Source organism: Impatiens glandulifera, chromosome 7 (genome assembly GCF_907164915.1).
Source record: "Impatiens glandulifera chromosome 7, dImpGla2.1, whole genome shotgun sequence".
Lineage (NCBI taxonomy): Eukaryota > Viridiplantae > Streptophyta > Magnoliopsida > Ericales > Balsaminaceae > Impatiens > Impatiens glandulifera.
In genome coordinates, this window is record NC_061868.1 from 29,902,648 (window position 1) to 29,930,353 (window position 27,706).

General features: G+C 34.5%; 2 protein-coding genes across 2 annotated transcripts; one reads left to right on the top strand and one right to left on the bottom strand.

Moving 5' to 3' along the window:
- Nucleotides 1-1,785: 1,785 nt before the first annotated feature.
- On the bottom strand, nucleotides 1,786-3,310 carry LOC124910288. The gene is made up of 3 exons (XM_047450915.1): nucleotides 3,181-3,310; nucleotides 2,060-2,235; nucleotides 1,786-1,990 (listed from the first exon to the last, which is right to left on the bottom strand). The coding sequence occupies exons 1-3, from the start codon at nucleotides 3,254-3,256 to the stop codon at nucleotides 1,973-1,975; spliced, it is 270 nt and encodes an 89-aa protein (XP_047306871.1). The 5' UTR covers nucleotides 3,257-3,310; the 3' UTR covers nucleotides 1,786-1,972.
- Nucleotides 3,311-17,364: 14,054 nt separating this feature from the next.
- Nucleotides 17,365-17,924, top strand: LOC124945773 (succinate dehydrogenase assembly factor 4, mitochondrial). The gene has a single exon (XM_047486267.1). It carries the CDS (start codon nucleotides 17,426-17,428, stop codon nucleotides 17,759-17,761), a length of 336 nt encoding a protein of 111 aa, XP_047342223.1. The 5' UTR covers nucleotides 17,365-17,425; the 3' UTR covers nucleotides 17,762-17,924.
- The last annotated feature ends 9,782 nt before the right edge of the window (nucleotides 17,925-27,706 follow it).

Below are 27,706 nucleotides of genomic sequence, written 5' to 3' on the forward strand. Positions count from 1 at the left end.
ATATTTTTTATATTTATTTATATATATATAAATATATAAATATTTTTTTTATAAATCACCTACATTCATAATTTTATATTTATTTGTAAATATATATATATATATATATTATTTTTTATCATTAATTATATATAAATACATTTTATTTTTTATCATACATTTTTCTCTCTTTTATATATATATATATATATATATATATATATATATATATATATATATATATATATATATATATATATATATATAATTTTTATATATATATATATATATATATATATATATATATATATATATATATATATATAATTTTCTTTATGAGTATAAATATTTTTTATGTTAATATAAAAATTATTTAATTAATAATAAATATTGAATACAAAATATATATATACATACACAAAATAATAAAATTATTTCAAAAATTATAAGTGATCTAGCGGTTTAAGTGTTTACATTAATGTTTAAGACTAGAGTTCGAATTTCAAAACATACAAATTTATATTTTCAAAATGTATTATTGACTATAATATATGGTGGCGCAATTTTTAAACAAATGATAGGCATCTGAAAAGTGAGGTCAGAATTAGTGGTTGGTTTGACGAACACTTGAAAGTCTGAGGTCAGGTGGTGGGTGGTTTGTCGAGTGTGAGGTCGGAATTAGTGAGTGTTTTGTCGAGTGTGAGGTCGGAATTAGTGGTTAGTTTGACGAGCATTTAAAAGTGTGAAGTCACGAGATTAATGCCAGGTGGTTGGTTTGACCTTGGATAAGAGGTCTGTGATCAATTGGGATTGATTGTTGATTTGTTGAAGTGTGAGTAAAATAGAGGTTGACTAAGATTGATGAGTGATTTGTCGAAGGATAGAGACATATGAAAAAGTGTGAGTCACAAAATTATGGTCATTGGTGGTTTGTCGAGAGGTGAGTCACAAGATAAGGGCCAATTGAGGGTTAAGTGGGTACCAAAGATATAAAATATATGTTAATATTATGTATTATATTAAACTTAATTTTTACAAATTAAAATTAATTAAATTTAAATAATATTAGTTTTATCTAAAATGTTTATAGATTAATATTATTTTAAATATATTTTTTTCGTGCAAATGTATTATAGTTATAGTTATGTAGCATGACTATAATGTAGTGAACAAATCGATCTAATATTCATTTAATAATTTATTTTTATTTCTAGAAAAAGAGTAAAAGGGAAAAAATAATAGACTAATAGATAAAAATGAAAATAAGTCGATATTTTGACTTACTCACTATTTACAGTGTGCCCAAAATAATATACAAACTATTATCTCTAAGTTTCTATACTTATAATTAACATAATTTTAAAATAAAAGCTTTAACTGATCAATATCAAAATCAAATAATATAGTTGTTTTAACCATTACTTACAGTTAACTCTCCACCAATTATCATTCAATAGTTAACTATCTAACAAATTTACTTAATTCATACTAAATTTATTAAAAAATATTTAAAAATAAAATATCCTTTTATTTTACTTCTTCAATATTCCTTTTGAAATTGTTCATTTGAACTTGCTAATGAATTTCACAGTTTCTTTAGCTGATGCCCCCAAAGAATTTAATCTTCATATTATCATCTATTTACTGTTCCTTTGCATCAAATTGAGATTCTAACTAACTTAAATACCTAAAACATCCCAAATTAAAGGAATGGTTGAGGCATTTATTTATTAAAGGCCTAAACAATCCATACATATAGAAGTGAAAGAAAAATGACACAAACTATGTAGAAAACTGAAGGTTGCAGCAGCAAAGAACCGGATGCCATATGAAAACTCAAATCAAATTTGCATACAACCACCATTACATAAACCATTTCACAATGATCATTTTGTAAACAAAGTTCACACATTGCAACTTTTCATTGATGTTATAACATGCTTTTACAAATACTAAAGTCCTCCTGATTATAATCAATCTGTTGTGACACATCTCAGAAGCAGCCTCCCAACTGCAACAAGATAAATAAACTGTTTAGATATGGAGTTGAAGGTAAATTTCTGTATTATTAATGAATTACCATGATAGCTTCAATTTCTCTGTCAGTAACCGGAGTTCGTTTTGGCTGAAGAGAAGCTTTTCCTCCTACAGCTGTGTTTATCAGCCCAGCAGGAACTTTGTTCCATGAAAAGTATTGTTGTTGCTGAGCATCTCCATCATTTTGTATGGCTTGAACATGGGATGAAGAAGAAGACCCTGCATTTTTGTTAGTGTAACCACATTATGCACTAACTTCCTTATCAACTTAATCTTAATCTAAATGATTAAGTGTTAGATTCAGCTTAATTTATCGGTAATTTGGTAGTCATTACAAGAGTAAAATAGTCTTTAATGACTTTTTAATATTAGTTTCTTGTTTTATTAATCAACTTACATACATGACAATCCTTAATATTTAGACTTAACATTTAATTTTCAGTTTGATCAAATTCGACTGCAGGGTTACATTTGTTCTTGGTGTATGAACAAATTGAAGGGAATGGATTTTCAGTTTTAAATCTACTAAGGATTTCTTATTAGATCAAAACTTGTATCTGCTAACATTATTTCGTTACAAGGGTATTATAAAGATTTTGTTACTCGGTTTTAATTCTCACTAAAAACGCTACGAAGGATCATGATTATGGGATAATACTAACTATCCCCAGTAATAAACCCTGGTTATCTCAGCTTGAGATCTCAGCTCCAGATAACTGTGGTTCAAAGATTTCCTCAACCATTCTATCTAGGAATTCCACACAACTTGAAGGAAACTAAAGTGGTTGGCCTCGGCCCAAACCAACAGGTAATCCTTTAACCTTGTTCTAGATCTGGAAACCCCTAAAAACATCTATTGCCTAGATAACTCTTGGTTCAGCTAATTCAACTGATGTAGGTTTTGATTACTACAAGAACTCTTTCTTTTCTTTTCTTCTCATAATTCAACTGATGTAGGTTTTGGTTAACCTCTAAACTTAGACAATAATGAAAAATAAATCATTCACATATATGATTCCTGGGAATACTCATTCAAGACATCATTTTGGTCAACAAAACATCCTCTAGACTGAAGATTCAATAAAAAATATGATTATGAAGAAACTGAAACATTTTCCAATGATCGGAAATTGATAGATGTTTGAAGAAAAGTAGAAAAAGAACCTGAAGCCGAAGGATGTGGATGCCTATTGGGGAATTTGATCCGGGGAATTCTCTTCGCCACTTGCACAACACCCATCTTTCTCTCTCTTCTTTTCTTTGTCACCAGACTCTTTCTTGTATAATAGAATTATTTCTCTTATAGTAATTATATCAGTAAACAAAAGTAACCAAAGTGAAAAAAAAGTTCAGTGGGCAAGAATAATATATTTATTAATGAAGTTGGAGCAATTTTTTAATTTTATGTGAACAATCAGTTGGGAAATTTGAGGAGATGACCCCCTACTTATAGGGTGAATTACTATTTGTGTTTGGTCACTAATTTAAATAGCGCTGGTGACCCTTTTTTTTTTTGACGAAAATGTCCCTATTGCGTCACGCATCCTCAGATTGCGTGAAGCAATTTTTAATTTTTTTCTTTTTCAAAAAATTTTAATTATGAAATTTTTTGGACGAAAATGCCCCAATTGCGTCACGCAACCTTAGTTGCGTTACGCAATCGTGTCAAGCAACCCTAGTTGCGTTACGCAATCGCGTCACGCAACTCCAGTTGTGTCAGGCAACCCCAGTTGCGTTACGCAATCGCGTCACGCAACCCCAGTTGCGTCACGCAACCGCGGGACGAAAAAAAAAATTTTGAAAAAAAAAAAAATCCGATTGTGTTACGCAAGGGTATAATTGTTATTAAAAAAAAGAGGGTCACCAGAGCTATTTAAATTAGTGACCCACACAAATGGTAATTCACCCTATCAGTAGGGTCATCTGCTCAAATTTCCCAATCAGATTGGAGATTCGACTTTTTTAATTCGTCATTCTCAACAAAAATTCCATGCTATCATTCTCTCGAAAAAGAATAGAAGGCGCACAATTACTTAAAATAAAGTGTTGTTGTTTGCGTAACATTGAAGGACATAAACACAAGTTCCAGATTTATGGTTTCATGCCACTTGAATTGAATTCTTTATTTTTCAAAGGGCTTGTCTCATAAGAATTTTATCCAAAAATCCAATTATCAAATCTTTTCTCTTTTCCTTTTTCTAACATCCTAGTAGGGGAATTGTCCATCTCCCTAACCTAATATCTAATAACCGATATTTCATCTATCAAATCAATTAATTTATTAAAAAATATGAAATTATCAATTATTTAAATATTTTACCATTTATTAAAGATAATGGTATTTAGATAATATATATACATAAAAAATCGATTTTTTCTCAAATCATATCAAACTATTTTTTTTTAGAGGTGATACGGGAAGCGAAGCTGGGGAACAAATCCATCAGCGAATCCACCTGACAGGACACGTAGATAAAAAAAAAATAATTATTTTGCTTCTTTTTTTCACGTAAGATAATTCTCCCTCATTTCAAACTCCCTCTCATTTGCTCTCAAACCTTCTCTCTCTTCAATCTATCTCCGCTCAAACTGCCTCTCATTTCCGCTAAAACTCTACCTCTCTTCAATCTATCTCCGCTCAAACTCCCTCTCATTTATGCTCAAACCCTAACCCTAAGCATCTACTGCTATTCAAACGAAATTTACTCAAACTCTAATCCTAAGTATCTATTGTTCTTCGCTATTCTTCATACGGAATCTGCTCAAACACTAATCTTAAGTATCTATTGCTCTTCAAACGGTATCCGCTCATCTGCTTCTTCTATTCAACTTCTTCTTCTTCAAACGTTTTTGAACTTCTTCTTCTTTAAACGTTATTCAACTTCTTCTTTTTCTCATATCTATAAAATGTTTCATTATAAAAACTCTAAGTGTTTTGTTACTAATTAGCATCTGATTATTGTTAGACGAAGAAATGGATAAATGATTGATTGATTGATTTCACGAAGAATAATTAAATGGAAAGTGGATTCACCGATGAGTCCAACTAATGATAGACTATAATACTCTTTATATAATAGTTTTTTTCTCGTCTAACATAAAAGTTCTTCAATAGAGTGCAACAAACTTGTCACAAAAGGACTATAATACTGTATTACTAAAGGAAATGACGGAGTTTGGATTAATGTTTGAAGACCTTGAAAGGGCTGAACTTGTAAGTATATTGTCTTGTGTTTAATACGCTATTGTACCGTGTCTTGTACTGTGTTGTCCAGTGTCTTACACTGTGTTGTCCATTGTCTTACACTAAACTATGTTGTCCTATGTTGTTAACTCTGTTACTATATTGTGTGTTGTCACTATACTATGTTAACTCTATTGTGCTGTGATATTTTGATGCAGATTTTTCTACCCATAGGTTATGATTTTCATTTTTATTTGGTCGTTTACAATACGAAGTCGAAGACAATGTATATCATTGACAATAGGCCACTCCCGAAGGGTATATATAGGTTCAAAGTACGCAGTATTGAAGACTATTGGATGCAAGTTTTTTTGAACTTTGTTGCGGATATGAAGTTGAGCATTTTTGACGCACTCTTTAAATGCATTGCGAGGCTATTGAAAATGATCTGACAAGACGTATGGAACTATAAGGATTGTGGACTATTCTACACATGGAGACTTACAAGGGAGATCCGAAGTGGACTTGTGGCATAACCTGAGCAAATGCGAGCAAGAATATTCGTTGTCTACAAATTCAATACCTATCAAGGATTCTATAATCCGATTCTAACATCTATCGGATGAACTTAAAATACAAGACCAGAATGTTATACGAAACCAAATTATCCAAAACATTAATGTAATAGTTTTATGTTAGTAGAATTAAAACATTTATTTATTGTGAAGCAGCAAGTTGTACTTAACGCTTTAATGTGAAGCAACAAGTTGTACTTAACATTTACTTGTTGTAGAAATATAACATTTATGTACTCAGAACAACATAATAATAAATATAGGACAACATAGTACAAAATAAAGGACAACATGGTATAAGAAACGGGATATCACCGTTATATATACATGACAACATAACAACATAGTATTGGACACAGGACGACATAATTTCCGACACTAACACTATTTCTAGAACCTACTTTATTCTTTGCTTTCTAAATGTAAAGTAATGATTTGTTAATATTCATTCATAAAGTAATGAATATAACATTTATGTAATCGTTTTATTTTTCAATTAAATTGAAGTTAAAAAACAATTAAAACGAGAAATATATTATCCAAAACAAAGTTATCTCTGGGAAACATATTATTAAACAAAATTATCTTCTGATGTTGTCCCCACATGAGTTATCTTTGGGAAACATATTATCAGATAAATGATGTAATTGACCCGACAACAATGATGTAAATGATAGTTGAGTCAAAACTGGATGAGTGGTGAAGTGTTGATTCCATTGCTCTTGCATTGATATTGGAGAATGATTACTTGTTACGGTAGTATCCTAAAACAAAATGACAACGGAGTCTTAAAACATAGTGTAATATACGGGACAACATGGTGTAATACATAGGACAACATAGTGTAATACATGAGACAACATGGTGTAATACACGGGACAACATGGTATTGACATAGGACGACATAATTTTTGACACTAACCTTATTTCTGCTTGCACATCCAACAGAGAAAATTTTCTATTTGCCATCTGGTCCATCTTCGTTCTCAACTTTCTGACTCCAAAACCCATTGATTGGTATACAATCTATAAAATTCTCGAAGGTCATTTTCAGAAACAAACGTCATCCCAACCTTAGAAATTTTGTCTTCGGTACATGGTAATAATGGTTCATCCATAGAGCTACATAAGAATACAAAAAAGAGAAATCAGCACAAAGAATACATGACAACACATGAACAACATATTGCAGTAATACAAGACAACATATTGGATAAAATGCATAAAAACATATTGGATAAAACACATGAAAACGCGGTAAAATATAGTTTAAAACACAGAACAACATATTACAATAATACAAATGACAACAGAATATTAACATTTCGAGCAACTTAAATATTTACAACAAATGACAACAATGTATAAAAATACAGGACAACATAGTTTAAGACACGGGACATCATAGTTTAAGATACGGGACAACATAGAACAAAATAGAGGACAATAAAACCCAACAAAAATATTAACAGTTTTACACAAGTTCTTGACAACAACAGAATATTAACCGTCTAGCTACATAAACAACAAAAAGATATACATATTTATGTCTCCAGTTGTTGGTTCCTACACATAACAATCATAAAACAACAAAAAAACGTGAAACTCTTGAAACAAACAGAAGAACAATGAAACAAACAAAGAAAAAAAAGAAAAAAGTAAACTAGGATGACAGAGAAGATATACCATTAGAAAAAGAAGCTAAATGGACAGTGACGAAGACAAATCTAAACAAAACGCAGATCTCCAGAAGTAGTGATCTCTTCAAACGAAAAAAAGAACAGTAAGAAGCTAAACGGCGAGGATGAAGACGAATCTAAAGAACGGAAGGGGAAGAAGCTAAACGGCGAGGATGAAGACGAATCTAAAGAACGGAATGAGAAGAAGTTAAACGGCGAGGATGAAGACGAATCTAAAGAACGGAAGGAGAAGAAGTTAAACAGCGTGCCGAGGGTGAAGAAAACGGAAGAAAAAAAGAAGAAAGGTTTTGTTTGATTATGAGCGGGAAAGAAGACGAGGGTTTGCTAGAAAGAGAAGATGTAATTTTGTTTTCTTTCCTCCGTGACATGTTAGGTGGATTCATTTTCTAATTCGTTCCCTATATCATTTCTTATTTTTTTTAAACCCAATATTTATCTCCAAATAACCAAGATCAAAAGAGCTCCAAATGATTCTGCAGCTAGTGTTTTTATTTATTTATTCTAGTCAAATAAAAAAAGAAAGAAAAAAGGTAGCCTAATCAATGTGTACTAATTAACTTTTTTTTTGTTTAGTTTACACCATTATTGTCAAATAGGTTTCTTTGAATACTTGTATTAACTCAGGGACCAATTTGAGCTTTCTGCCACTTTTAATGAGGTTCTTCTAAAGGGAAATTTGATTAAATAACCTCAAAGATGAGGTTATTTGATTTGGTGGTGGCTTGATAATTTTTTTGCGCTCGTGGTCTTTTTATTTTTTTTGACAAAATTGCCCTTGTCGCGAAACGCTAAGTGACTTAGCGTTTCGCGAAGTGACAGTATGTGAAATGTCCAGATTACCCTTACTATTTAATATAACCTCAGTCATTTTTTTTTCATTTTTTTTCTTCTCCTTTTCTCTCTTCCCGCTCTTCTCCTCCTTCTCTCTAAACTCTGGCGGCGGCGATCGGCGGCGACGGGTCGAAATCCACTATGAGCTCCACGACGAGCACGAGCACTGTTCCAATAAGTACGTTTATTTTAAGCATGTTTTATTAATGTTCGGTTTCTTCGATTGTTTAGGGTTTGCTTCCCGTTTCGCTAAGTGTCTAGCGATTCGCGAAGGCCTTCTCGTTTCGCTAAGTGTCTAACGATTCGCGAAGGCCTTCCCGTTTCGCTAAGTGCCTAACGATTCGCGAAGGCCTTCCCATTTCGCTAAGAGCCTAGCGATTCGCGAAATATTGATTATCCGTTTCTAAATCAAATCATGTTTTTTATTGCAGCTGAAGTTTTCGTTTTCTATAATGGAGAGTGGAAACTTGATGCCGATGGAATACTGTATTTTGATGCATCTTTAATCAAAACATTTGATTTACCCCAAAGTACTCGTTATGCTGAATTACTTGATATACTCTACGATAGACTTAATGTGCAGAAATCTACATACGATTTAGTGCTCCAAGTGAAGTATGATATTCCGAATATCAGAAATCCAAAACTTGTTTTTATTGATAATGATGGGGATTTGAACACATATTTATCACGCTTTATTTTGGGTCGAACCGTGTCACCATTGTGTGTATCTGTTGTGGAGAAGTCAGCATTTACTAAAGAAAGAATACCACTACTTATATACCCAACTCAAGAAAGTATACTACCACCACAACTTACTCAAAAATTTGTACCACCCGTTGTACCCTCAGAATTCTTTGTTGAAAGTCAAAATGAAGCCGGAGAAAGCTCTTTGCCTCACATCCCACTTACTCAGGACTTGCATGTTAATACTGGTGAAAAAGCATCAATACCTATACAACCAAGTGCAAGAAGATCATCATTGGGTACACCAACTAGTGCAAGAAAGGCATCAATGGGTACACCATCTAGTGCAAGAAGATCATCAATGGGTACACCATCTAGTGCAAGACGATCTTCAATGGGTACACCATCGACAGACCCGACAGACACATCACCGCCAGATCCCTCATTTGCGATGGCATTAACTAGTGAAACCGTATTGGAAGTCGGTTCGTTGTTTTGAAAATAAAAAAGAACTTCAACTTGCTCTATATAAATATGCGATGACCAATCATTTTGAATTCAAAGTGGAGAAGTCAAGAAAACATCTTTGGGAACTCAAATGTTTGGATGAGACATGCAAGTGGAGCTTGCGGACTGTGAAAGGTAAGTTTTCTGAGATGTTTGAGATCCGGAAATTTGAGCAACAACACTCATGCTCAGTTTTGTCGAGGCCCAAGAAAAAAATGCAAACACCAGCATGGGTTATTGGGCAGTGCGTGAAGAGCAAGTACATGGACCATCATCATAACCACTTGCCTAAGAAAATAATTGAAGACATGCAGTCAACTTATGGGATATTTTTGACTTATAATAAGGCATGGAGGGCAAGGGAAAATGCTTTAATAGCAGTGCGAGGAACGGTAGAGGATTCCTATGGAATACTGCCATCATACCTTTACATGTTGGAGAAGTATAATCTTGGTACCATAATCGACATCCAGACAGACGAGCTCGGCCACTTCAAGTATATGTTCATGTCCCTAGGCCTCTCAATTATGGGTTTCAAATCCTTTTTCCGTCCTGTATTATGTGTTGATGCTAGTTTTCTTAAGCACAAGGTTGGTGGTCAATTATTGGTGGCTATTGCATTGGATGCGAATGAGAAACTATATCCTATCGCATTCGGCGTTGTTGATTCAGAGAATAATAACTCCTGGACTTATTTTATGCAAAAACTGAGAGACGCAATTGGATTAGTTGATGATCTCGTCTTCGTATCCGACAGACACCCAAGCATCGCTAATGCCTTGTGTGCTGTTTTCCCAGAAGCAGACCACGGTGCGTGCACATATCACATAAAGATGAATATTGTGGTCAAATTCAAAAGTGATAAGTGTCATGCGGAGTTTGATTCGGCTTCTAGGGAATACACTATCCACGAATTTAATCGGGTTTTTGACAAGATTAAGATTAAAGATCATAGGATTGCTTCCTATTTGGAAGAAATTGGGTTTCAAAGATGGAGTAGAGCATTTTTTTCCCGGTAAACGATACAATCAACTCACAAGCAATTATGCTGAGAGTTTCAATAGTCAGAGCAGGGAAGCCAGAAAGTATCCCATTTCAGAAATGGCTGAGTATTTAAGATTCACAATACAACATTGGTTTAACGATAGAAGAGAAAGAGTGTCAAATCACGAAGAAGTTTTATCTCCAAATTATGAGAAGGTGTTACGTGAGGGATTGAAGAAGGCCAGATTCTATACAGTCCAATCGCTTAACCGATTCGAGTTTTATGTGCATGACAATCAGTCCCATTTCAAAATAAATTTCAAAGACATGAACTGCACTTGTAGAGTATTTGAAGTTTCGGGTTTTCCTTGTACGCATGCAATGGTTGCTGCCCGTAGTCGGAATTTGGTTTCTTATGACTTCTGTTCAAGGTATTATTTAGCTCACGTGTTCAATCTGTTTAACCAATTAATAATTCGTTATATTTTCTCTGCACACAGGTATTACACAACTGAGTGTTGGATAAATTCATATGCGGAGACATGTTATCCTCCTGGTGATGAAGAAAATTGGGATGTTCCCGAACATATCAAGCAACGTTCGTATCTTAAACCAAATGTCAAGGTTAAGAAAGACAGACCACAAACAAAGCGTAGGTCATCCCAGGGTGAGGTCCGTAAGGTCCTGAGACGATGCAGCTCATGTGCTGGGCTAGGACATAATAGGGCAACATGCAAAGCAGTGATGCCTGTACCATCTACTGCAAGAGCTTCATCGTCTAAGCAGGATGAGTCATCATCTCAATAATATGAACCTTTAGCTTGATAAATACTATGTTGTAATATATGTTGTTAATTGAACTATGGTACTGGTAATATACTATGTTGTTAATTCAGGTGGAAACTATGTTGTAGTATATGAGTAGGGAAACGATGAGTACTAACTTAGCGAAACGATGAGTACTCACTTAGCGAAACGATAAGTACTTAGCGAAACGATAAGTACTTAGCGAAACGATAAGTACTTAGCGAAACGATAAGTACTTAGCGAAACGATAAGTACTTAGCGAAACGATGACCCTAACTTAGCGAAACGAAGAGTCAATTCGAGGTAGTCTTTTTTGTACGTTGAAGGGTCAATTCAAGGGTTACACTTGTTTTTCATGTTGAAGGTTTTCTTTAATTCAAGTTCAAAATTCAATATACATTAGCGTACTCAAGGTTTACAATACATCAAAATAATTTATCATCCAACTTCAAAAATATTCATCAAGGTTTACAATACATCAAAATAATTTATCCAATTTACACAATTTACTTCAAAATAATGTTTACACTAAGGTTTGATAATCTGATGGAATAACCTGACCGCCATCTTCTGCCTAAAAAACTCCATTTTATCTGAGGTCACATTGTGCAAGGCTTGGTTAGCGGTCAAGTGTTCCATATACATTAGCGTGAATACCCCACAGTCCCCGCTCTCGGTTGCCCGTGGGACTTCTCCAACCTTAGCTGCTGCGGTTTTCACTTTGGGGTGTGGTAACCGTTTGTATGTCATTGGTTGGATGGGGGCTTCGAAGTTGAATTTAGGATACCTTACCTTCTCACCAGGAGTGATTGTCTTTGCAAATATATGTGGAATCATGTCGCAGAACGGTTTCAAATAAGGATCCAGATTCTTATAAAGATAGGCATCACAGTCGTACACGTCAATGCGGTACTTTTGAAGACGTACTACACACAAAATCCAGTGTCTCTAGTTAATGTTGACAGGCATGTAGACATCGTCAATTGTTGACCATTCGAGCATATATCTATGTGGTGCACCCATGTAATAGTCTTTGAATTCGGCGACTGGATAGTTTGCAGGATCATTAATAAAAACCCTATGCTCTCGCCTGATTCTATCCGACAATACGCAATCCCCTATTGCCACATGTGAATTTTTATATGTCTTGGGATAGTCGGAAATCCTTTTCCGCAATAGATGGCAGGATGCATCGATTTCTTGCACAATGGGAGTATACAACATACATTCAGTATATATCAATCAACATTGACTAAATATTAAGCGAAACGACGAGTCCTAGCGAATCGCTGAGTACTTAGAGAATCGATGAGTCCGTAGCAAAACGCTAAGTACTCAGCGAAACGATAAGTACTTAGCGAAACGATAAGTACTTAGCGAAACGATAAGTACTTAGCGAAACGATAAGTATTAATGACTAATGAATTGATTTGCACGACTTACAGTGTCTTCAAGTCATGTCAACCTTCTTATAACTCTAACAACATATCCTTCTTTGCTTGGCAAAGATGTACATCCTTTGTCTGATTATCGGTTTCTGGATCAACCAACCACGCTTTTACTTTATCCAGCAGCTCATCTTCAAATTTTTGAAGGTGATTCACTTTCATTGGATCCTTTGTCCTGGGCAGTTTTGACAAAGAAGAGTTGGTGTACGAGTCATCTTTTTTCGGCTTCCTCACTCTCCTCCCATAATGTCCTTTAGGAGGAGTATTGTATAACTGGAAATCATCATTGTCATCATTGTCATCTCCTCCCATAATTTTCTCATTTGTCTGTGCCTTCACATCCACACCCACACTCTCCTCATCCTTCACCTTCACTTTCAGATCCTTCACCTTCACTTTCAGATCATCCTCCACATCATCCACCTTAGCCACACCATCCAACTTCTCATCGTCCTCCTCCTTTACATCATCCTCCACCTTTACGTCCTCCACCTTAGCAACATCATCCACATTCTCATCATCCTACACCTTAGCAACATCATCCCCACCAGCCACATCATCTTTCTTCCCATCATTCACCTTCTCATCATCTCCCACAGTCCCCTGCATCGCTATCATCTCCTACAAAATAGACAACATTCTGGTCATTACTTGGCGAATGATAAGTACTTGGCGAAACGACAAGTACTTGGTGAAACACAGAGTACTAACTTAGCGAAACGAAGAGTACTAACTTAGCGAAACGACAAGTACTTGGCGAAACGATTAGTACTCAGCATTTCGCTGATTGTAAAAATCAATAGGTACTTAACTAATACCTCTGTCTTCTCCTCCTTCTGTTCAACCTTGCTCTTCTCAACTTCGACATCCTTCTTAGAATCCTTAACCTGCAAAATAGGTACTGGTCAGATCAGATATGTACTTAGCAAAATGAAATGTAAAGTGCAAAATTCAATATCTCCATACCTCAGTAGTCTTCTCCTCTTCGACCTTCACATCCTTCTTAGAATCCTTCTTCTTACTCTTCTTCTTCTTTATATTCTCCTCCATATCATCTAATCTGGTTAATAATATGGACATCTTTTTGTTGGATTTATCTAACAACTGTTGGGACATACTAAAAACCATCTTCTTGAACGACTCAAGGTGAGTTTGTTGAGTTTCTTTGATTGTGATTTTCAGCTCTTTGATGAGCTCTGTTTTCAGCTCTTTCAGCTCCTCTTTCAGCTCCTCTTTCATCTCTATTTTCAGCTCCTCCTTCATCTCATTACATTTACATCCAACAGAAGGTGTTGGAGCCCGAGGAGAAGGTGTCTAAGCCAGAGGAGGTGTCTGAGCCCGAGGACTTGAGGTCGCGGAGGGGGGAGTAATAATGCGGGCCGGAATCGATTCATAAGCAAGCTTCTTCTTCAAGTTGACTGCTTCTTTAAGAGTAGCTTCAGCCTTTCTCTTCCTGGTGGCAGGTTTGGGGGATTGGGAGTAGATTCTTCATGTTCACTTTCTTCATCTTCATCAAAATCATCTTTTATTACCTTTCCATCAGTAAATACCTCAAAAAAATCATCACTTGTCTCGTCGATTTGTTCAAATTCATCACCACTGTATAACCTCTTCTCCATGGAGGACTCTTCCATCTCAGTCACATCCGTGGTCTCAAGGGCAGTCTTTACCTCGATCGAGGTGTTTTTCCTGTTAGAATGATGAAGTAACAACCTTGGGCGTAGAGGGTTATTAATCTGATTCCTTCTGGAAAATTTAGGGATAAAGTTTTCGATGACCTCATACATCCACACTTGAAGTGCCAATGCGAACCTATATATGTTATATGCAAAAGGAGCATAAGGATCTTCAGCCTTCTCCTTCTTCTCAAAATATGAGCTACTGAGATGTTTCATGTTCTTGTTTAAACCTTGAGGGTGGCTTTAAAGGTGACCTTCCCCCATGAATATTGGAGGAAAGTGTCCTTGTCTTCCACCATGTGGAGTATTTTTGGAAATATAACTCTTTTTGGGTCAAATGTGAATAGGTACTGGCAAATCAGGCATACCAGCCCCATCTTGAATGCATCTTCACTGTCTTTGCATTTGAAAAATGCTTTCTCCAACTCGCACATTTTCACACTCATGCTCCCTTTAAAATATTTCACCGAGAGAGGTGGACAACCACGCAATTTTTCTTGGTCTAGCTCAGGAAAAATGCCGAAACTTAGGCCGGTAACCAATGCATACTCCTTCATACCAAATACAAGCTTTTGCCCACTCACCATGAAAGTTATCTCCTTGGAGTTTGAGCTTACCCTCCTCATCAACATATGATGTACAATAGTTCTTGAGAACTGCAAGAGAGGGGCTGTGAATAATGATCTGAACTGGGTATTGTAAACACTCTCCAAAAGATCCATTTCCTCGAACTTATTAACAATCTTCTTCAGGGTGAGGGCACTTTTCCACGAAATACGACCAGGAAACTCAGGAAACTTAGTAACTGTTGTTTCTGCCATCTACAAAAGGAACAACATCATCAAAAATGTAAGAACAAACACAACACCATAAGTACTTAGCGAATCGCTAGGTACTTAGCGAATCGGGAGGTACTTAGCGAATCGAGAGTTACCTAGCGAAACCGTTAACTGAACATAAGACAACATTAACCATACATAACTAATCAGAAACAAACACTAAAATAAAAAACCCTAAACAAAAAATCTGAAACAAACACATGCAAAGACCAAAATCCATAAACAAAAAACCAGAAAATGATCGGCCACCACTAGATATTTAGCGAATCGCTAGGTACTTAGCGAATCGGGAGGTATTTAGCGAAACCCTAATGGCGAAAAAAATATACTGAACAGAAGACAGCAAAAATGGACCATATGTTTCATAAACTAATAAAAACAAGGAAAAAGACAAAAACCTACTTAACATGCATTTACACTTAACATGCAAAAACCGAAACTCATAAACAAAAAAGCAGAAAATGATCGGCAAGGAGAAGAATGAACCAACCTTAATGACGAACGAGAAGAAAGCAGAAATGATCGGCCTTGACAAGATTCAGTGAAGAGACAATGAGTTAGAGAGAGAGAGTTGGGCGGTTGAAATGAAATGTTCTGAAATTTTTGAATATATAAGGTATAGCGTGTGTGCGTACGCGCGTCTCTTCAACTTCCGTAGCGAGTCGGGAGATACTTAGCGAGTCGCGAGGTACTTAGCGAATCGCGAGGTACTTAGCGAATCGCGAGGTCAACGAGCTCCAGCTAAGAGAGGATGGTTTGAATACGTTTTCGCTAGTATATTTGTTTAATAACGAAATCGAATTCAAACCATTCTCCTAGCTGGAGCTCGTAGTACTTAGCGAATCGTGAAGTACAAAAATTTTTATTGGTTTCATAGGTAATCTATCTCGTTTGACAAGGTATCAACAACAAAGTCATGGTTTTGAAGAGAAGATGTGTTAACAAAACAAACCTTATAATTTTACATGGAAACATTTAGATTATTCAGAAAAGGCCTTTGAAGAAGCTATCATTGAGTTCCAGCTAAGAGAAAATTGTTTGAAATTTATTTCTTTAGCTTAATGACTAACGAAATCAAAGTCAGCCAATCTTTGCTTATATGGAGGTCAATGATAGATTCTTCAAAGACCTTTTCTGAAAAATCTAAATGTTTCCATTAATGTAAAAAGATAAGGTTTGTTTTGCTAACACAACTTCTCTTCATAACCATGAAGTGATGTAGATACATTGTCAAATGAAGTTCATGATTAACTATAAATAACAAAAAATCTTGACACTTAGCGAATCGCGAGGTACTACTTAGCGAAACGGTAAGTCTGTAGCGAAACGGTAAGTCCGTAGCGAAACGGTAAGTCCGTAGCGAAACGGTAAGTCCCGAGCGAAACGTTAAGTCCGTAGCGAAACATTTAGCAGATCTGAAACGGAAACACATACGATTTAATCAGAGATTTTCTGCAAATATGAACCAATAACAAATAATAACCTAACGAAATGCTCAAACATGAACCAATATGAACCATATAACAAACAAGAATCCACAAATATGACCAAATATGAACCAGAACGAAATATGAAAAGGTTTTGAAATGAAGAAAATATAAACATGAACATAACTCGAATTAGATTTTGAAATGAACATCTTCCTCGACCTTCAAATCCTTAGAATCGGAGACCTGCATACCCTAAACCCTAGAATCGGAAATCTGCATGCAAAATAGATTTAAGGTTAGTTCTATATAGATCTTGTAAATCTGTATAGATAAAAACATAAATGAATTAGGTTAGAAAATCTTGTAAATCTGTATAGATCTGTATGAATTGAACCGCCGCCCCGCCCGCAACATCCGTCGTCGCCGCCAGCCGCCGTGAAAGAGAGAGAAAGAAAACTAAGTAAATGAAAATATTAGAGTATTTATATTAACCCTAATCCACTTTGCGAAACGCTAAGTCACTTAGCGTTTCGCGACAAGGACAAAATCGTATAAAAAAAATATAGAACCACGAGCGCAAACAAAATAACAAAGCACCACCAGATCAAATAACCTAATTTTGAGGTTATTTAATCAAATTTACCCTTCTAAAATGTTCATTACAAAAGAGAGTCGTGTGCCTCTCTATGCCGCTCCCACCGAATTGACACGGAGCGAAGAATTGGAGAAAGAAAAACAATGGCGACTAATGGAAGCCGTCTGTGCTCATCAATTTTGAAGATTTCTTCATCGAATCTGGAGGGTTGCTTGGCAAGATCAACGATAAGTTTCTCTCCTTCGGACACGGTGAAGCGACTCTTCAGCTCGTTGGATCAGCACCAGCATCAGCATCAAGATGAAGAGAAGTCAAATCAAGTAGGAGAGAAATCAGAAGCGGAAGAAGAGAAGACTGAGAACGACGAAGGTGACGAAATTGATATGAACGAAGAGACAGGCGAGATTGGAGGACCTCGAGGTCTGGAGCCGACTCGTTTTGGAGATTGGGAACGTAATGGCCGTTGTTCAGATTTCTGATCTGGTTGTAACCCGTTTATTCTACCTCTCTATTTGTTTCTATTGCTTTGGTGTTGCTTCAGTCGAGGAGGTTAGTACGTAGTATAATCAAGATATATATGTTTACGCGTTGCCCTTCCTTCACTTTTTCTATGAACAATAATAATGGTTTGTTTATGTACCATACTAATAATTGGAAGCTTCAGAGCTCTCCATTTTAACCTAACCTTGATTGCAGCTTTGTGTAGAAGGAGGAATGCATTTGTTTATGATATTTGAATGCTTCTGTAAAAATGAAGAATTTGTCTTCATTTTGAGAAAATTCATCACAATATTTTGATATTTTCTTAAGAAATGCTGCTATAAAGTGGTGATTCTTGAATAGAATGAATTAGATCTTGCTGTAATCTACATTGAATAATGAATGACAATAGAATGTGTTGAGAGAAAAAAGGATGTTCTTTGTCCCAAAACCAAATTCTTGCTGTTATAATTTAGATTGTGTTGCGTCTCTCTGGTATTATAGATATGGAGGAGGAATCTGAATCTAGAAAGAAAGAAACTAACTTCTTCATTTAGAAACACCATTTCTTTAAGTTTTATGATCTGCATCCCCATTTGGAAACATGTATATCAACTTAGCTGGGCACAATTTCAGAAACACACAAAATTTCTAATTGTGATGTTAATGTTTTGTATGCCCTTGCTTCAAATTTTGCAAAAGATTCAATATTTTGTTTTTGTCTCAAATTTGGGAATATCAGTATCCATATAAGATATACAATATTAATACATATTTTGTGGTGATTCGGTTTAACTGAAATATTATAAATTGGTAGATGGTTTCCAATATCTGCAGATTTTGATTAAAAACAATACTAGTATGCTGTGAAGATCACATTGTATAGCTTGATGAGCCAAAGTCTGTTGATGTTGCTATTGCATGACATGTTGGTTGTTATATGTTGTTTATCCCCATCTTATCCTTGTAGTTATTGCAGACCTTGTTCGTGGAGGATTATGATTAGGAAAGAATAATGTTATATATGTTCCCATGTGAAAACAGCTTCTGTTTTAGAACATGATTGGCCAACTATGTGTCTCTTATGCTTACTTGTAAATCAAATAGAACAATAAAATGTGGTCCTGAGGCCCACCTTAAGAAACTCGTGTCACGACCTCTAATGTAGTTGCCTACGTACACGAGGGATTAAAGTTTGTAGCTATGAGAATATTGTTATGTGTCGCCAATGTTTAATATTTTTAAGTGTTTTAAGATTTTCTAGCATTTTCTAACTTGGGTTGAGTTCAAGAAACCTCTATCAATGTAATTAGAATGAGCTAGGACAAAAGAATGATCATATAAAGCTAGCTAAGGCATCCTAATTCGTTTAATATTTTAAGTGTTTTAAAATTTTGTAGCATTTTCTAACTTGGGTTGAGTTCAAGAATCTCTATCAATGTAATTAGATTGAGCTAGGACAAAAGAATGATCATAGAAAGGTAGCTAAGGCATCCTAATTAGATTCGGGTTGTGAAAAAAAAGATACACTCACTTCATGAAGTAAAAAGTTACGACGAATTTCTAGCATTTTATAAAGTGTCTCAAGAGACCTAGATGAATTGAGATAAAAGTATGCTTATATAGAACCAACAAAGGCATTTTAATGTGATTCAATAGGATTCACTTGACTTTATAGAAAAAGAGATTTTCAAGATTTATCTATGTTATATTTATTTTGCATTATTACATTTGTTGTGCCTTATTAGAGAATCTGGTTACTTAAAAATGGTTTAAGTAGTGATATTTTCTTAAATCTATTGACACAAAGGTATTTTAATATATGTTAGTAGTTGTTTACTATCTTTTTAAGTTATCCTGGGACAACGCTTATGTATCATTTATATGGAAAGACAGTAAGAAACATTATCCCAGGAAAGCAAAAATCAAGAAGACCAACATCAAGAAGTTAGTATTCCCTCAAAACATACTGAATACAAATAATTCTTTAACATACAAATATGATTTCTTTTTTCTTGTTCACAAGACAAATTTAGACTGAATATTTAAACTTGTCATACCTCGTTTCTGTTCCCAAAATTGATTAGATATAAGACATAAGTATTGGGAGAATAAGGATTGGAGAGGTTTAACTGAGACCAGACATCTAGAGTAAGGACTCCTTGTGGGCTTCAACATAAACCCCTACAAGTAACCAAGTTTTGAAGAGATTGTCAACTATTTTAAATGTTTATCATTTAGTGCTGCAAATGAGTTAAGTCAATGATCGGTTTGGTAAAAGTTCGGCTACAGCTTCATTTTGACCGGGTTCGAGCCGAACTCAATTCAACTTGTCGATGACTTGTCGAGTTTTTTTGACCCAAATAATATATAATATATTATTTTTATTTATTTTTAATATTAATACTTAAAACAAACCTCATTTTTAAATTTCAATTACCTTCTCTAAAGTCCAATCAACGTTAATGTGGATTGTGGACACTAATACTCATTAACATATCCTATTGTCATATTCCAAAATCTTAATATCTATTGTATCATCTTAGCCTAATGACATATTCCAAAACCCTCCACTCCACCTCCTTCTTCCTCTATAATCACTACTCTCCATCTTCATCTAATATCTTTTGGAGCCACATACTACATCTTCATCTATTCCTCTTTAGGCATGGCAATGTTGTCGGGTCGGGTACCCGAAGGAATCAATCGGTTCGGATAATTTGTTTGATTTTCGGTTCCGGTACCCGTAAAAAATTCAGTAATCAACCCATACAAATATTCTCAGTATTCAGAATTATCAGTAATTAAAGAAATACAAAGAATTTCTAAGTATTCGGGTCCTGTCCTGAGGAAGAAGAGACATAGGATGAGAGAGTGTTCGGTTCCGATTTGTTTTAATATATATATTTTAAATATTATTTATTTATATATTATATAATATAGGACTATTTATTTCTTTTATTAAATTATTTTTCAAATTTATTACACATATTTTTTTTTTGTATGTTGAATAATTTAAAATATTAAAATTTTGTTTATATAACATAGGTAACTACTAAAACTGTATTAGGTTAAAATTAGTTAAATAAGTAAAAAATAATAATTAAAAATCGGTTCGGGTCCGGGTATCTATCGGTTCCGAACCGATATTTCGAGTAATTTGAGAATCCGATTTTTTTGGTCAAATTCGGGTCCCAGAAACCCGGAAATTTGCCATGCATATTCCTCTTTACAGCCGGCAAATTACATCATTTAATCCTCTATGCAACTGCCTTATTGAGTGAGAGAGAAAGCGAATATAAGTTTATATTATCACCCGTGTAGAGCCTAATGTCTGTTTTGTTCTTATTTTTAATTGGGATTTTACACTTTTATAATTTGTACATGGTAACCTTTTTTTTATATTTTATTTTGAAATTTTGAAGTCTGTATTAAAAGTTTGTATCATTTGCACAGGTTAATCTTCTTTTATATATTTTTATTTTATTTTATATTTAAATGTTAAAATTTGTATTAAATATTTATTTTATTTTTTAAATGTTAAATATTTTATTTTGTATTATTATTTTATTTATTAAATATTTTATAAATATTGGTACATGGTAAATTTATTTTTTCATTAAATTATTAGTGTTTTATCAAATCTATTGTACGATAACCTAAATAAAAGTTATTGTTCCACAAAATTAATATAATGTAATTGTGGTGGTTTTATATTTTCATTTTAAAATGTCATGTTTGGAATATTGAATGGTTATTGTAGTCTCATATTTTCATTTTAAAAATTGGTTTGACTTTAGTTCAAGTTTCAACATGAAAACTTAATTTTAATTCAAATCTTTTGAGTCGAGCTTGTAGGTAAATATTTAAATCGATTTTGAGTTTAAATTTACAAACTCGTTCGAAACGAGTTAATAAAAATTGAATCGAGCCGACCTCGAGCTCCACCAATCGAGTTCAAAGATGGTGAGTGGATGAAATTCGATTGTAAACACCCTAATTTTACATCCCAAATAATTAAAATCAATGTGCCCGTTCTAGTATAACACTCACACTTGATTCCTAGACCGGAAGACTTAAAATGAATGATTAACACGCGAAACAAACCCTTTTCTGGCCAAATCCAGGTTAATCCAAACACCGCTTTTCATAGATATTCAAAATTTGAGCAATCGAACACTTCCATGACATCCGACACAGAAAAAGGTGTTATCTTAAATATAATATTGTTTTTCGAACGCTTCCATGACATCTGACTTAGAGAAAGGTGTTATCTTGAATATAATATTGTTTTTTTGTGATTTCAAAGAAATTACCATCTAAGGTATATTCTTTGAATCCAAGTATAAATTTTCCAAACGACTCAAAATTTGGCCAATTTAACACTTTCATGATGAATAGCTTGGAATATAGGGAATTTTGAGTATAATATTGTTTTTTACATTTTTTTTAAAAAAATGTTCCAGAGGCTAATTGAAGAATTAGAAAAAGTAAAAAAATTTACCTGAAGGTTTGCCAAAGAACTGTCATACACGGTGATGCGTGGTGGTCGACTCAAAGGAGTAGCAACCACGTGATGGGAACAGCGGTGGTCAACGACAATGACAGAAGTCAAAGAGGGTCAAAACGGGTCAAATCAGACCGATCGAAGCCGAGTCAACCTAAAGATCAACGCATTTGCTCAGTCAACAAAGAGGAAAGCTGGCGGGAAATTTGAGTTTTGGTAGGAAGTGTCATCATAGTCTATGTGATACACTATTCGCCGATCTTCAACTGAATTCTTGATAAAACGAAGGACACTGCAGGTGTGTTCTTCAATTGGTCATCCCAAAGTTTGGCAAAAATTAGCATGTTGATATTCCTTAAAAAATTCTCCTATAACTCGTCTCTTGATAAAAATTGATGATTCTCGTTGGGTTCCTTACAAAATTCCCTTATAACTCGTCTCTTGATAAAAATTGATGATTCTCGTTGGGTTGGAAAGATAAGAGGATCATGTACCAGCCTTTTCAGACAAAAATTCAAATCAAGATCCAGATTTTTTAAGAAATGCAAAGGTAGTCAAGAACATTAATTATAAGTTCAAAGTTTAAAAATTAATTTTGGGAGTTGTATTGCTCCAAAATTAGTGATTCAACCTTGTACGAATAGCTAACACATAGATCGATCGATTGTCATCGCTCTCACAACTTCATTCAAAGATTAAGGAATCGTGAGTGCCTGCACAAGTCGATGCATGTTCACACTTCAAGCCCTATAACTTTGGCTACACTCAATCATTTCAAGTTCATGATGTGATACCCTAAAATCCTAAATTCTAATATAGAATAGCAGGGTGTGGAACCTAACATTTTCAGTCACATATGCGGAAGCTACTTGGTGCCTTTTAACATTTCTAGCAAAATGGGGCTATAAAAAGTCGGTCGTTCACTACATGTTCCTACAAAACTACGGTCGTATGGTCTATGTCCCTCCTTCCACATGCATCTCTTGCACCTTGCTCCACTCCAAGTCTCCCTTCACCTGTCATTTAAAAACCGTGGCTGGGTACCTACACCACACAAGCAAAGTGATTCGATAGACCTAGTAAGCATTTAAAAGAGTATATAAAAGACATTTTAACTACATTGCATCTATATGAGGGTTTTTAAGAGTACATCATCAATAGTGAAGGTACAGTCACATCTTAATCACATATTTTGACCATAATCCCTTTAGAGCTGATCTTGGAGTGGAGGAATCCATATCCGTCAATTCGTCAGTTAATATTTAGAAATCAGACTACTAGAGCTTATCTTGGTAGCCCTCCTCCCGTATTCATTCGTCAATTCCTTCATCAGTATTTTATCACTTTGATTTCATAATCTTTTTATAAAACATAATTCTTTAGAAATCATGGACATGTAATGAAATCATGCTTTGAAAACAATATGCATCATTTATATAAAATACATGAATACATAGCATTGCGTGGGTTTCTAAAGAAGTATAGAAAAGTTGCATGCCTTATATTTCTGAATCTGTTAAAGGTTGATCTTCATCGGTCGGACCACTCGGTCTTAGGTTCCAATATCCTCGGACCTATGTCTCAACTAGGATCGAAGATTCTTGGTCGAAAAAAGTGGATTTTTAGGATGTGACAAACTACCCTACTAATAAGGAATTTCGACCTCAAAATTCGAACATATGAGCATTACTAATATTGTTATTATGAAAACAGTTTCATACAAAAACATTATTTAAAATCATTATGAAAACTGTTTCATGTCATGCAAACCGTTATTTAAAATAATTTATAAATCTGAATGTGAGCTTTTAGAGGTGCATCTACAAGAGCATGATTGTGAAAGTACTAAGGTTCGAAATCTTTGCTCTGATACTAAATTGTGACACCCTAAAATCCTAAATTCTAATCTAGAATAGTAGGGTATGGAACCTAATATTTTCAGTCACATATGCGGAAGCTACGTGGTGCCTTCTAACATTTCTAGCAAAATGGTGATATAAAAACTCGGTCATTCACTACATGTTTCTACAAAACTACGGTCGTACAATCTCGATCCCTCCTTCCACACGCATCTTCTGCACATTTCTCCACTCTAAGTCTCCCTTCACTTGTCATCTAAAAACCGTGGCTAGGTACCTACACCACACAAGCATAGTAAGTTAATAGACCCAACGAGCATTTAAACAAGTATATAAAAGACATTTTAACTACATTGCATCCATATGAGGGTTTGTAAGAGTACATCATCAATAGTGAAGGTATAGTCACATCTTGAGCACATATTTTGACCATAATCCCTTCAAAGTTGATCCTGAAGGGGATTATGTGTCAATTCTTCAGCTAGTATTTTGAAATCAGACTACTAGAGCTCATCTTAGTAACTCTCCTCCTATATTCATTCGTCAATTCTTTCATTAGAATTTTATCACTTTGATTCCATAACCCTTCTATAAAACATCATTCTTTAGAAATCATGAATATGCAATGAAATCATTCTTTGAAAATAGTATGCATCATTTATATAAAATACATGAATAAATATCATTGCGTTTCTAAAGAAGTATAGAAAAGTTGCATGCCTTATATTTCCAAATCTGCTAAAGGTTGATCTTCATCGGTCGAACCACTCGGTCTTGGGTTCCAATATCCTCGGTCCTAGGTCTCATCCAGTTGCGAAGATTCTCGGTCGGGAAAAGTGAATCTTTAGGATGTGACACGTTAGTTTCCAATCGAAATGTCATTCAATTATTTTTTGTTTGGTATTAAGTATCAAGTACGAGTCAACCTACATTTCACGCTAATTTTCCCATAGCCAAGTCGGTCCTAAATACTAGTTTGTGTTCAATAGAATATTGAAAGAGCAATAGTTCACCTCGTTCAACGAATTTGGTATCGAAAGTGTGTCTCTTGAGCATACATTTCCAATAATAGTTTAAAGATCACTTGCCTATTTAACAGAGATGAAGAACACCAATTGAATCCATTTTTCTTCATTTTCAAATGACAAAAACCACACTTATTTACTAGTTGAGTTTACAACTTCAAAGTTGTAAGCCTTACCTTAAGATTTCCAAAAATTCCAAGAACATCTTGAACAGCTCAGAGATGCGACCCAATTCATCATTTTACCGAAAAACTCACAAATTGATCAAATGGAAAATTTCCCTTGATACCTGATAGATAAGGGGTGTTTCTTTTCAAATCGCCAAAGCTTGAGGAGCACTCCTAAAATCTATAAAGAGAGTGTCTTTAACCGCCTATAACCATGAATACTCGAGTTCGAAGGGATCATGTCGCTGAACACTTATCTCTAATCAAGAGTTCTCACCTCCTTGGCTGCTTTGGCATTGATTGTTTGTCCATGTATAAAGTGTGCAAATCAAACTTATGAGAATAGAGTAGTGGTCATAGATCATCTAATTTCATTTGGGATCCATCAAAATTAAAAAAAAATGGTATTTCATGGAGAAATGAGATCTTCGAATGAAAGGGATGATGAGGAGGAATTAGATGACTTTAGAAATGAAAATCAGTGTGGTGTATGAGAGAATGTCGTTAATGATGAAATGAACAAAGAAATTGATCAAGACGATCAATTTATGGAAGACCTTATCAACGACTTGTATCCAACCACTAAGCCTCATAATGAACGCCTTGTTGACGATGTTAAAGCATTCTACTAGTTGTTGGATGATTCGAAACCTCCCTTGTATGAAGGATCCCGAATTTCAAAAGCCTCCACCTTACTTAAATTACTTCACATAAATAATATTGTCAATGGACCAACACGTCATTTGATTTGTATTAAAATTTCTCAAAGAGGAAATATTACCAGCTAATTATAAGTTGTCGAGTTCATACTATGAGTGTAAGAAATTTATTACACATATCGGTTTAACCTATGAAAAAATTGATGTTTGTAAGAATGATTGTATGCTCTTTTGTAAAGAAGATAAAGATTTGAACGAGTGCAAAGTTTGTGGTGTGAGTAGATGGAAGATCAACCAATCAAGTGATACGTTTTGGAAAAAAGATGAATGGGAAGTTAATTCCAAATAAAATTTTACGATATTTCCCACTTGCACCGAGGTTACACATGTTGTACATCTTCTCCAAATCCGCTTCTCGGATGACTTAACATAAATATAATATTCATGTTGATGATGAAGTCTTAAGGCATCTAGCTAATTCAATGAACCAGACATACTTCGATGAAAAGTTTAAAATTTTCTTCTTCGAGCCTCGGAATGTAAGACTTTCTCTCGTAAGTGATGGGTGTTGGGAAAACCCTGACATAAACAAAAGAAGAAAACAAACGAAATAAACACACTAACATAATTTTATAACGGAGTTCGGCCAAAATATTGCATATGTCTCCGAGCATTAAGGCTATTAATTAATAAGGAAGAAGAGATACAAATATTGAGTACAATAAACCAAAGAGGAGATAGTTTCTTTTATACACTAAGAAACTTCCCCAACTCCCATCATCTTCCGATGTGGGATTATATTCTAATTGTGAATATAGTTTCTTTTATATACTAAGAAATTTCTTTCACTCCCATCATCTTTCGATGTGGGATTCTAATTGTGCCAAAAACAACAAATCTCCACATTGACACAATATTCAAATATAAATCTTCATTATTAAAAAATAGTTCTTAAGTGCTTCCAATTGGTGCTCTTTAGCGTCGACTCAAACGCAGAAGATGTTTACCAAATCTAAACAATGTTTAGATTTGGTTTTCCCATGTCTTTCATCTCAAAAATTTTACCCAATTGAGCCTTCAATTTGTCAATTTCATATTGGTTGTTTGATTCTATCAACATATTATCAACGTATAAGAGTATATAGATATAAGACTCATTTTACAATTTGTGAAAATACACACAATAATTGAATATGTTTCTTGTGTACTTGTGCTCCATCATAAACTTGTCAAGTCGCTTGTACCATTGTCTCTACGATTGCTTCAACTTGTACAATGATCTGTTCAACTTGCAAATCCAATTTTCTTTATCAGCAACTTTAAATTCATCTGGTTGATAAATGTAGATTTCCTCGTTCAAATGACCGTGTTGAATTGCGGTCTTCATATCTGATTGAGCTAGCTCCAAATTCATCTGCGCTACCAAGACCAACAAAATTATAATAGAAGAGTGTTTAACAACAAGAGAAAGTACCTCATTATAATCAACTCTTTCCTTCTGAGCATAGTCTTTAACTACCAATTTTGCCTTGTAGCGAACATCAAATTTTCTAGGAAATCTTTCTTTCTTAGCAAATATCCATTTACAACCAATAGCCTTCTTCCCTTTTGGTAGATGCGTCAACTTGCATGTCTCATTATTCTAAAGAGATTGCATCTCATCTTCCATAACATCTTTCCTTTTTTCATTTTCAGTATTTCGACTGACATCTGAAAAAGTGGATGGA

Coding starts and splice junctions, on each gene's coding strand:
- LOC124910288 (XM_047450915.1), bottom strand. CDS start 3,256: ATGGGTGTTGTGCAAGTGGCGAAGAGAATTCCCCGGATCAAATTCCCC. Junction 2,236..3,180: donor TCCACATCCTTCGGCTTCAG/GTTCTTTTTCTA, acceptor ACAAAAATGCAG/GGTCTTCTTCTTCATCCCAT.
- LOC124945773 (XM_047486267.1), top strand. CDS start 17,426: ATGGCGACTAATGGAAGCCGTCTGTGCTCATCAATTTTGAAGATTTCT.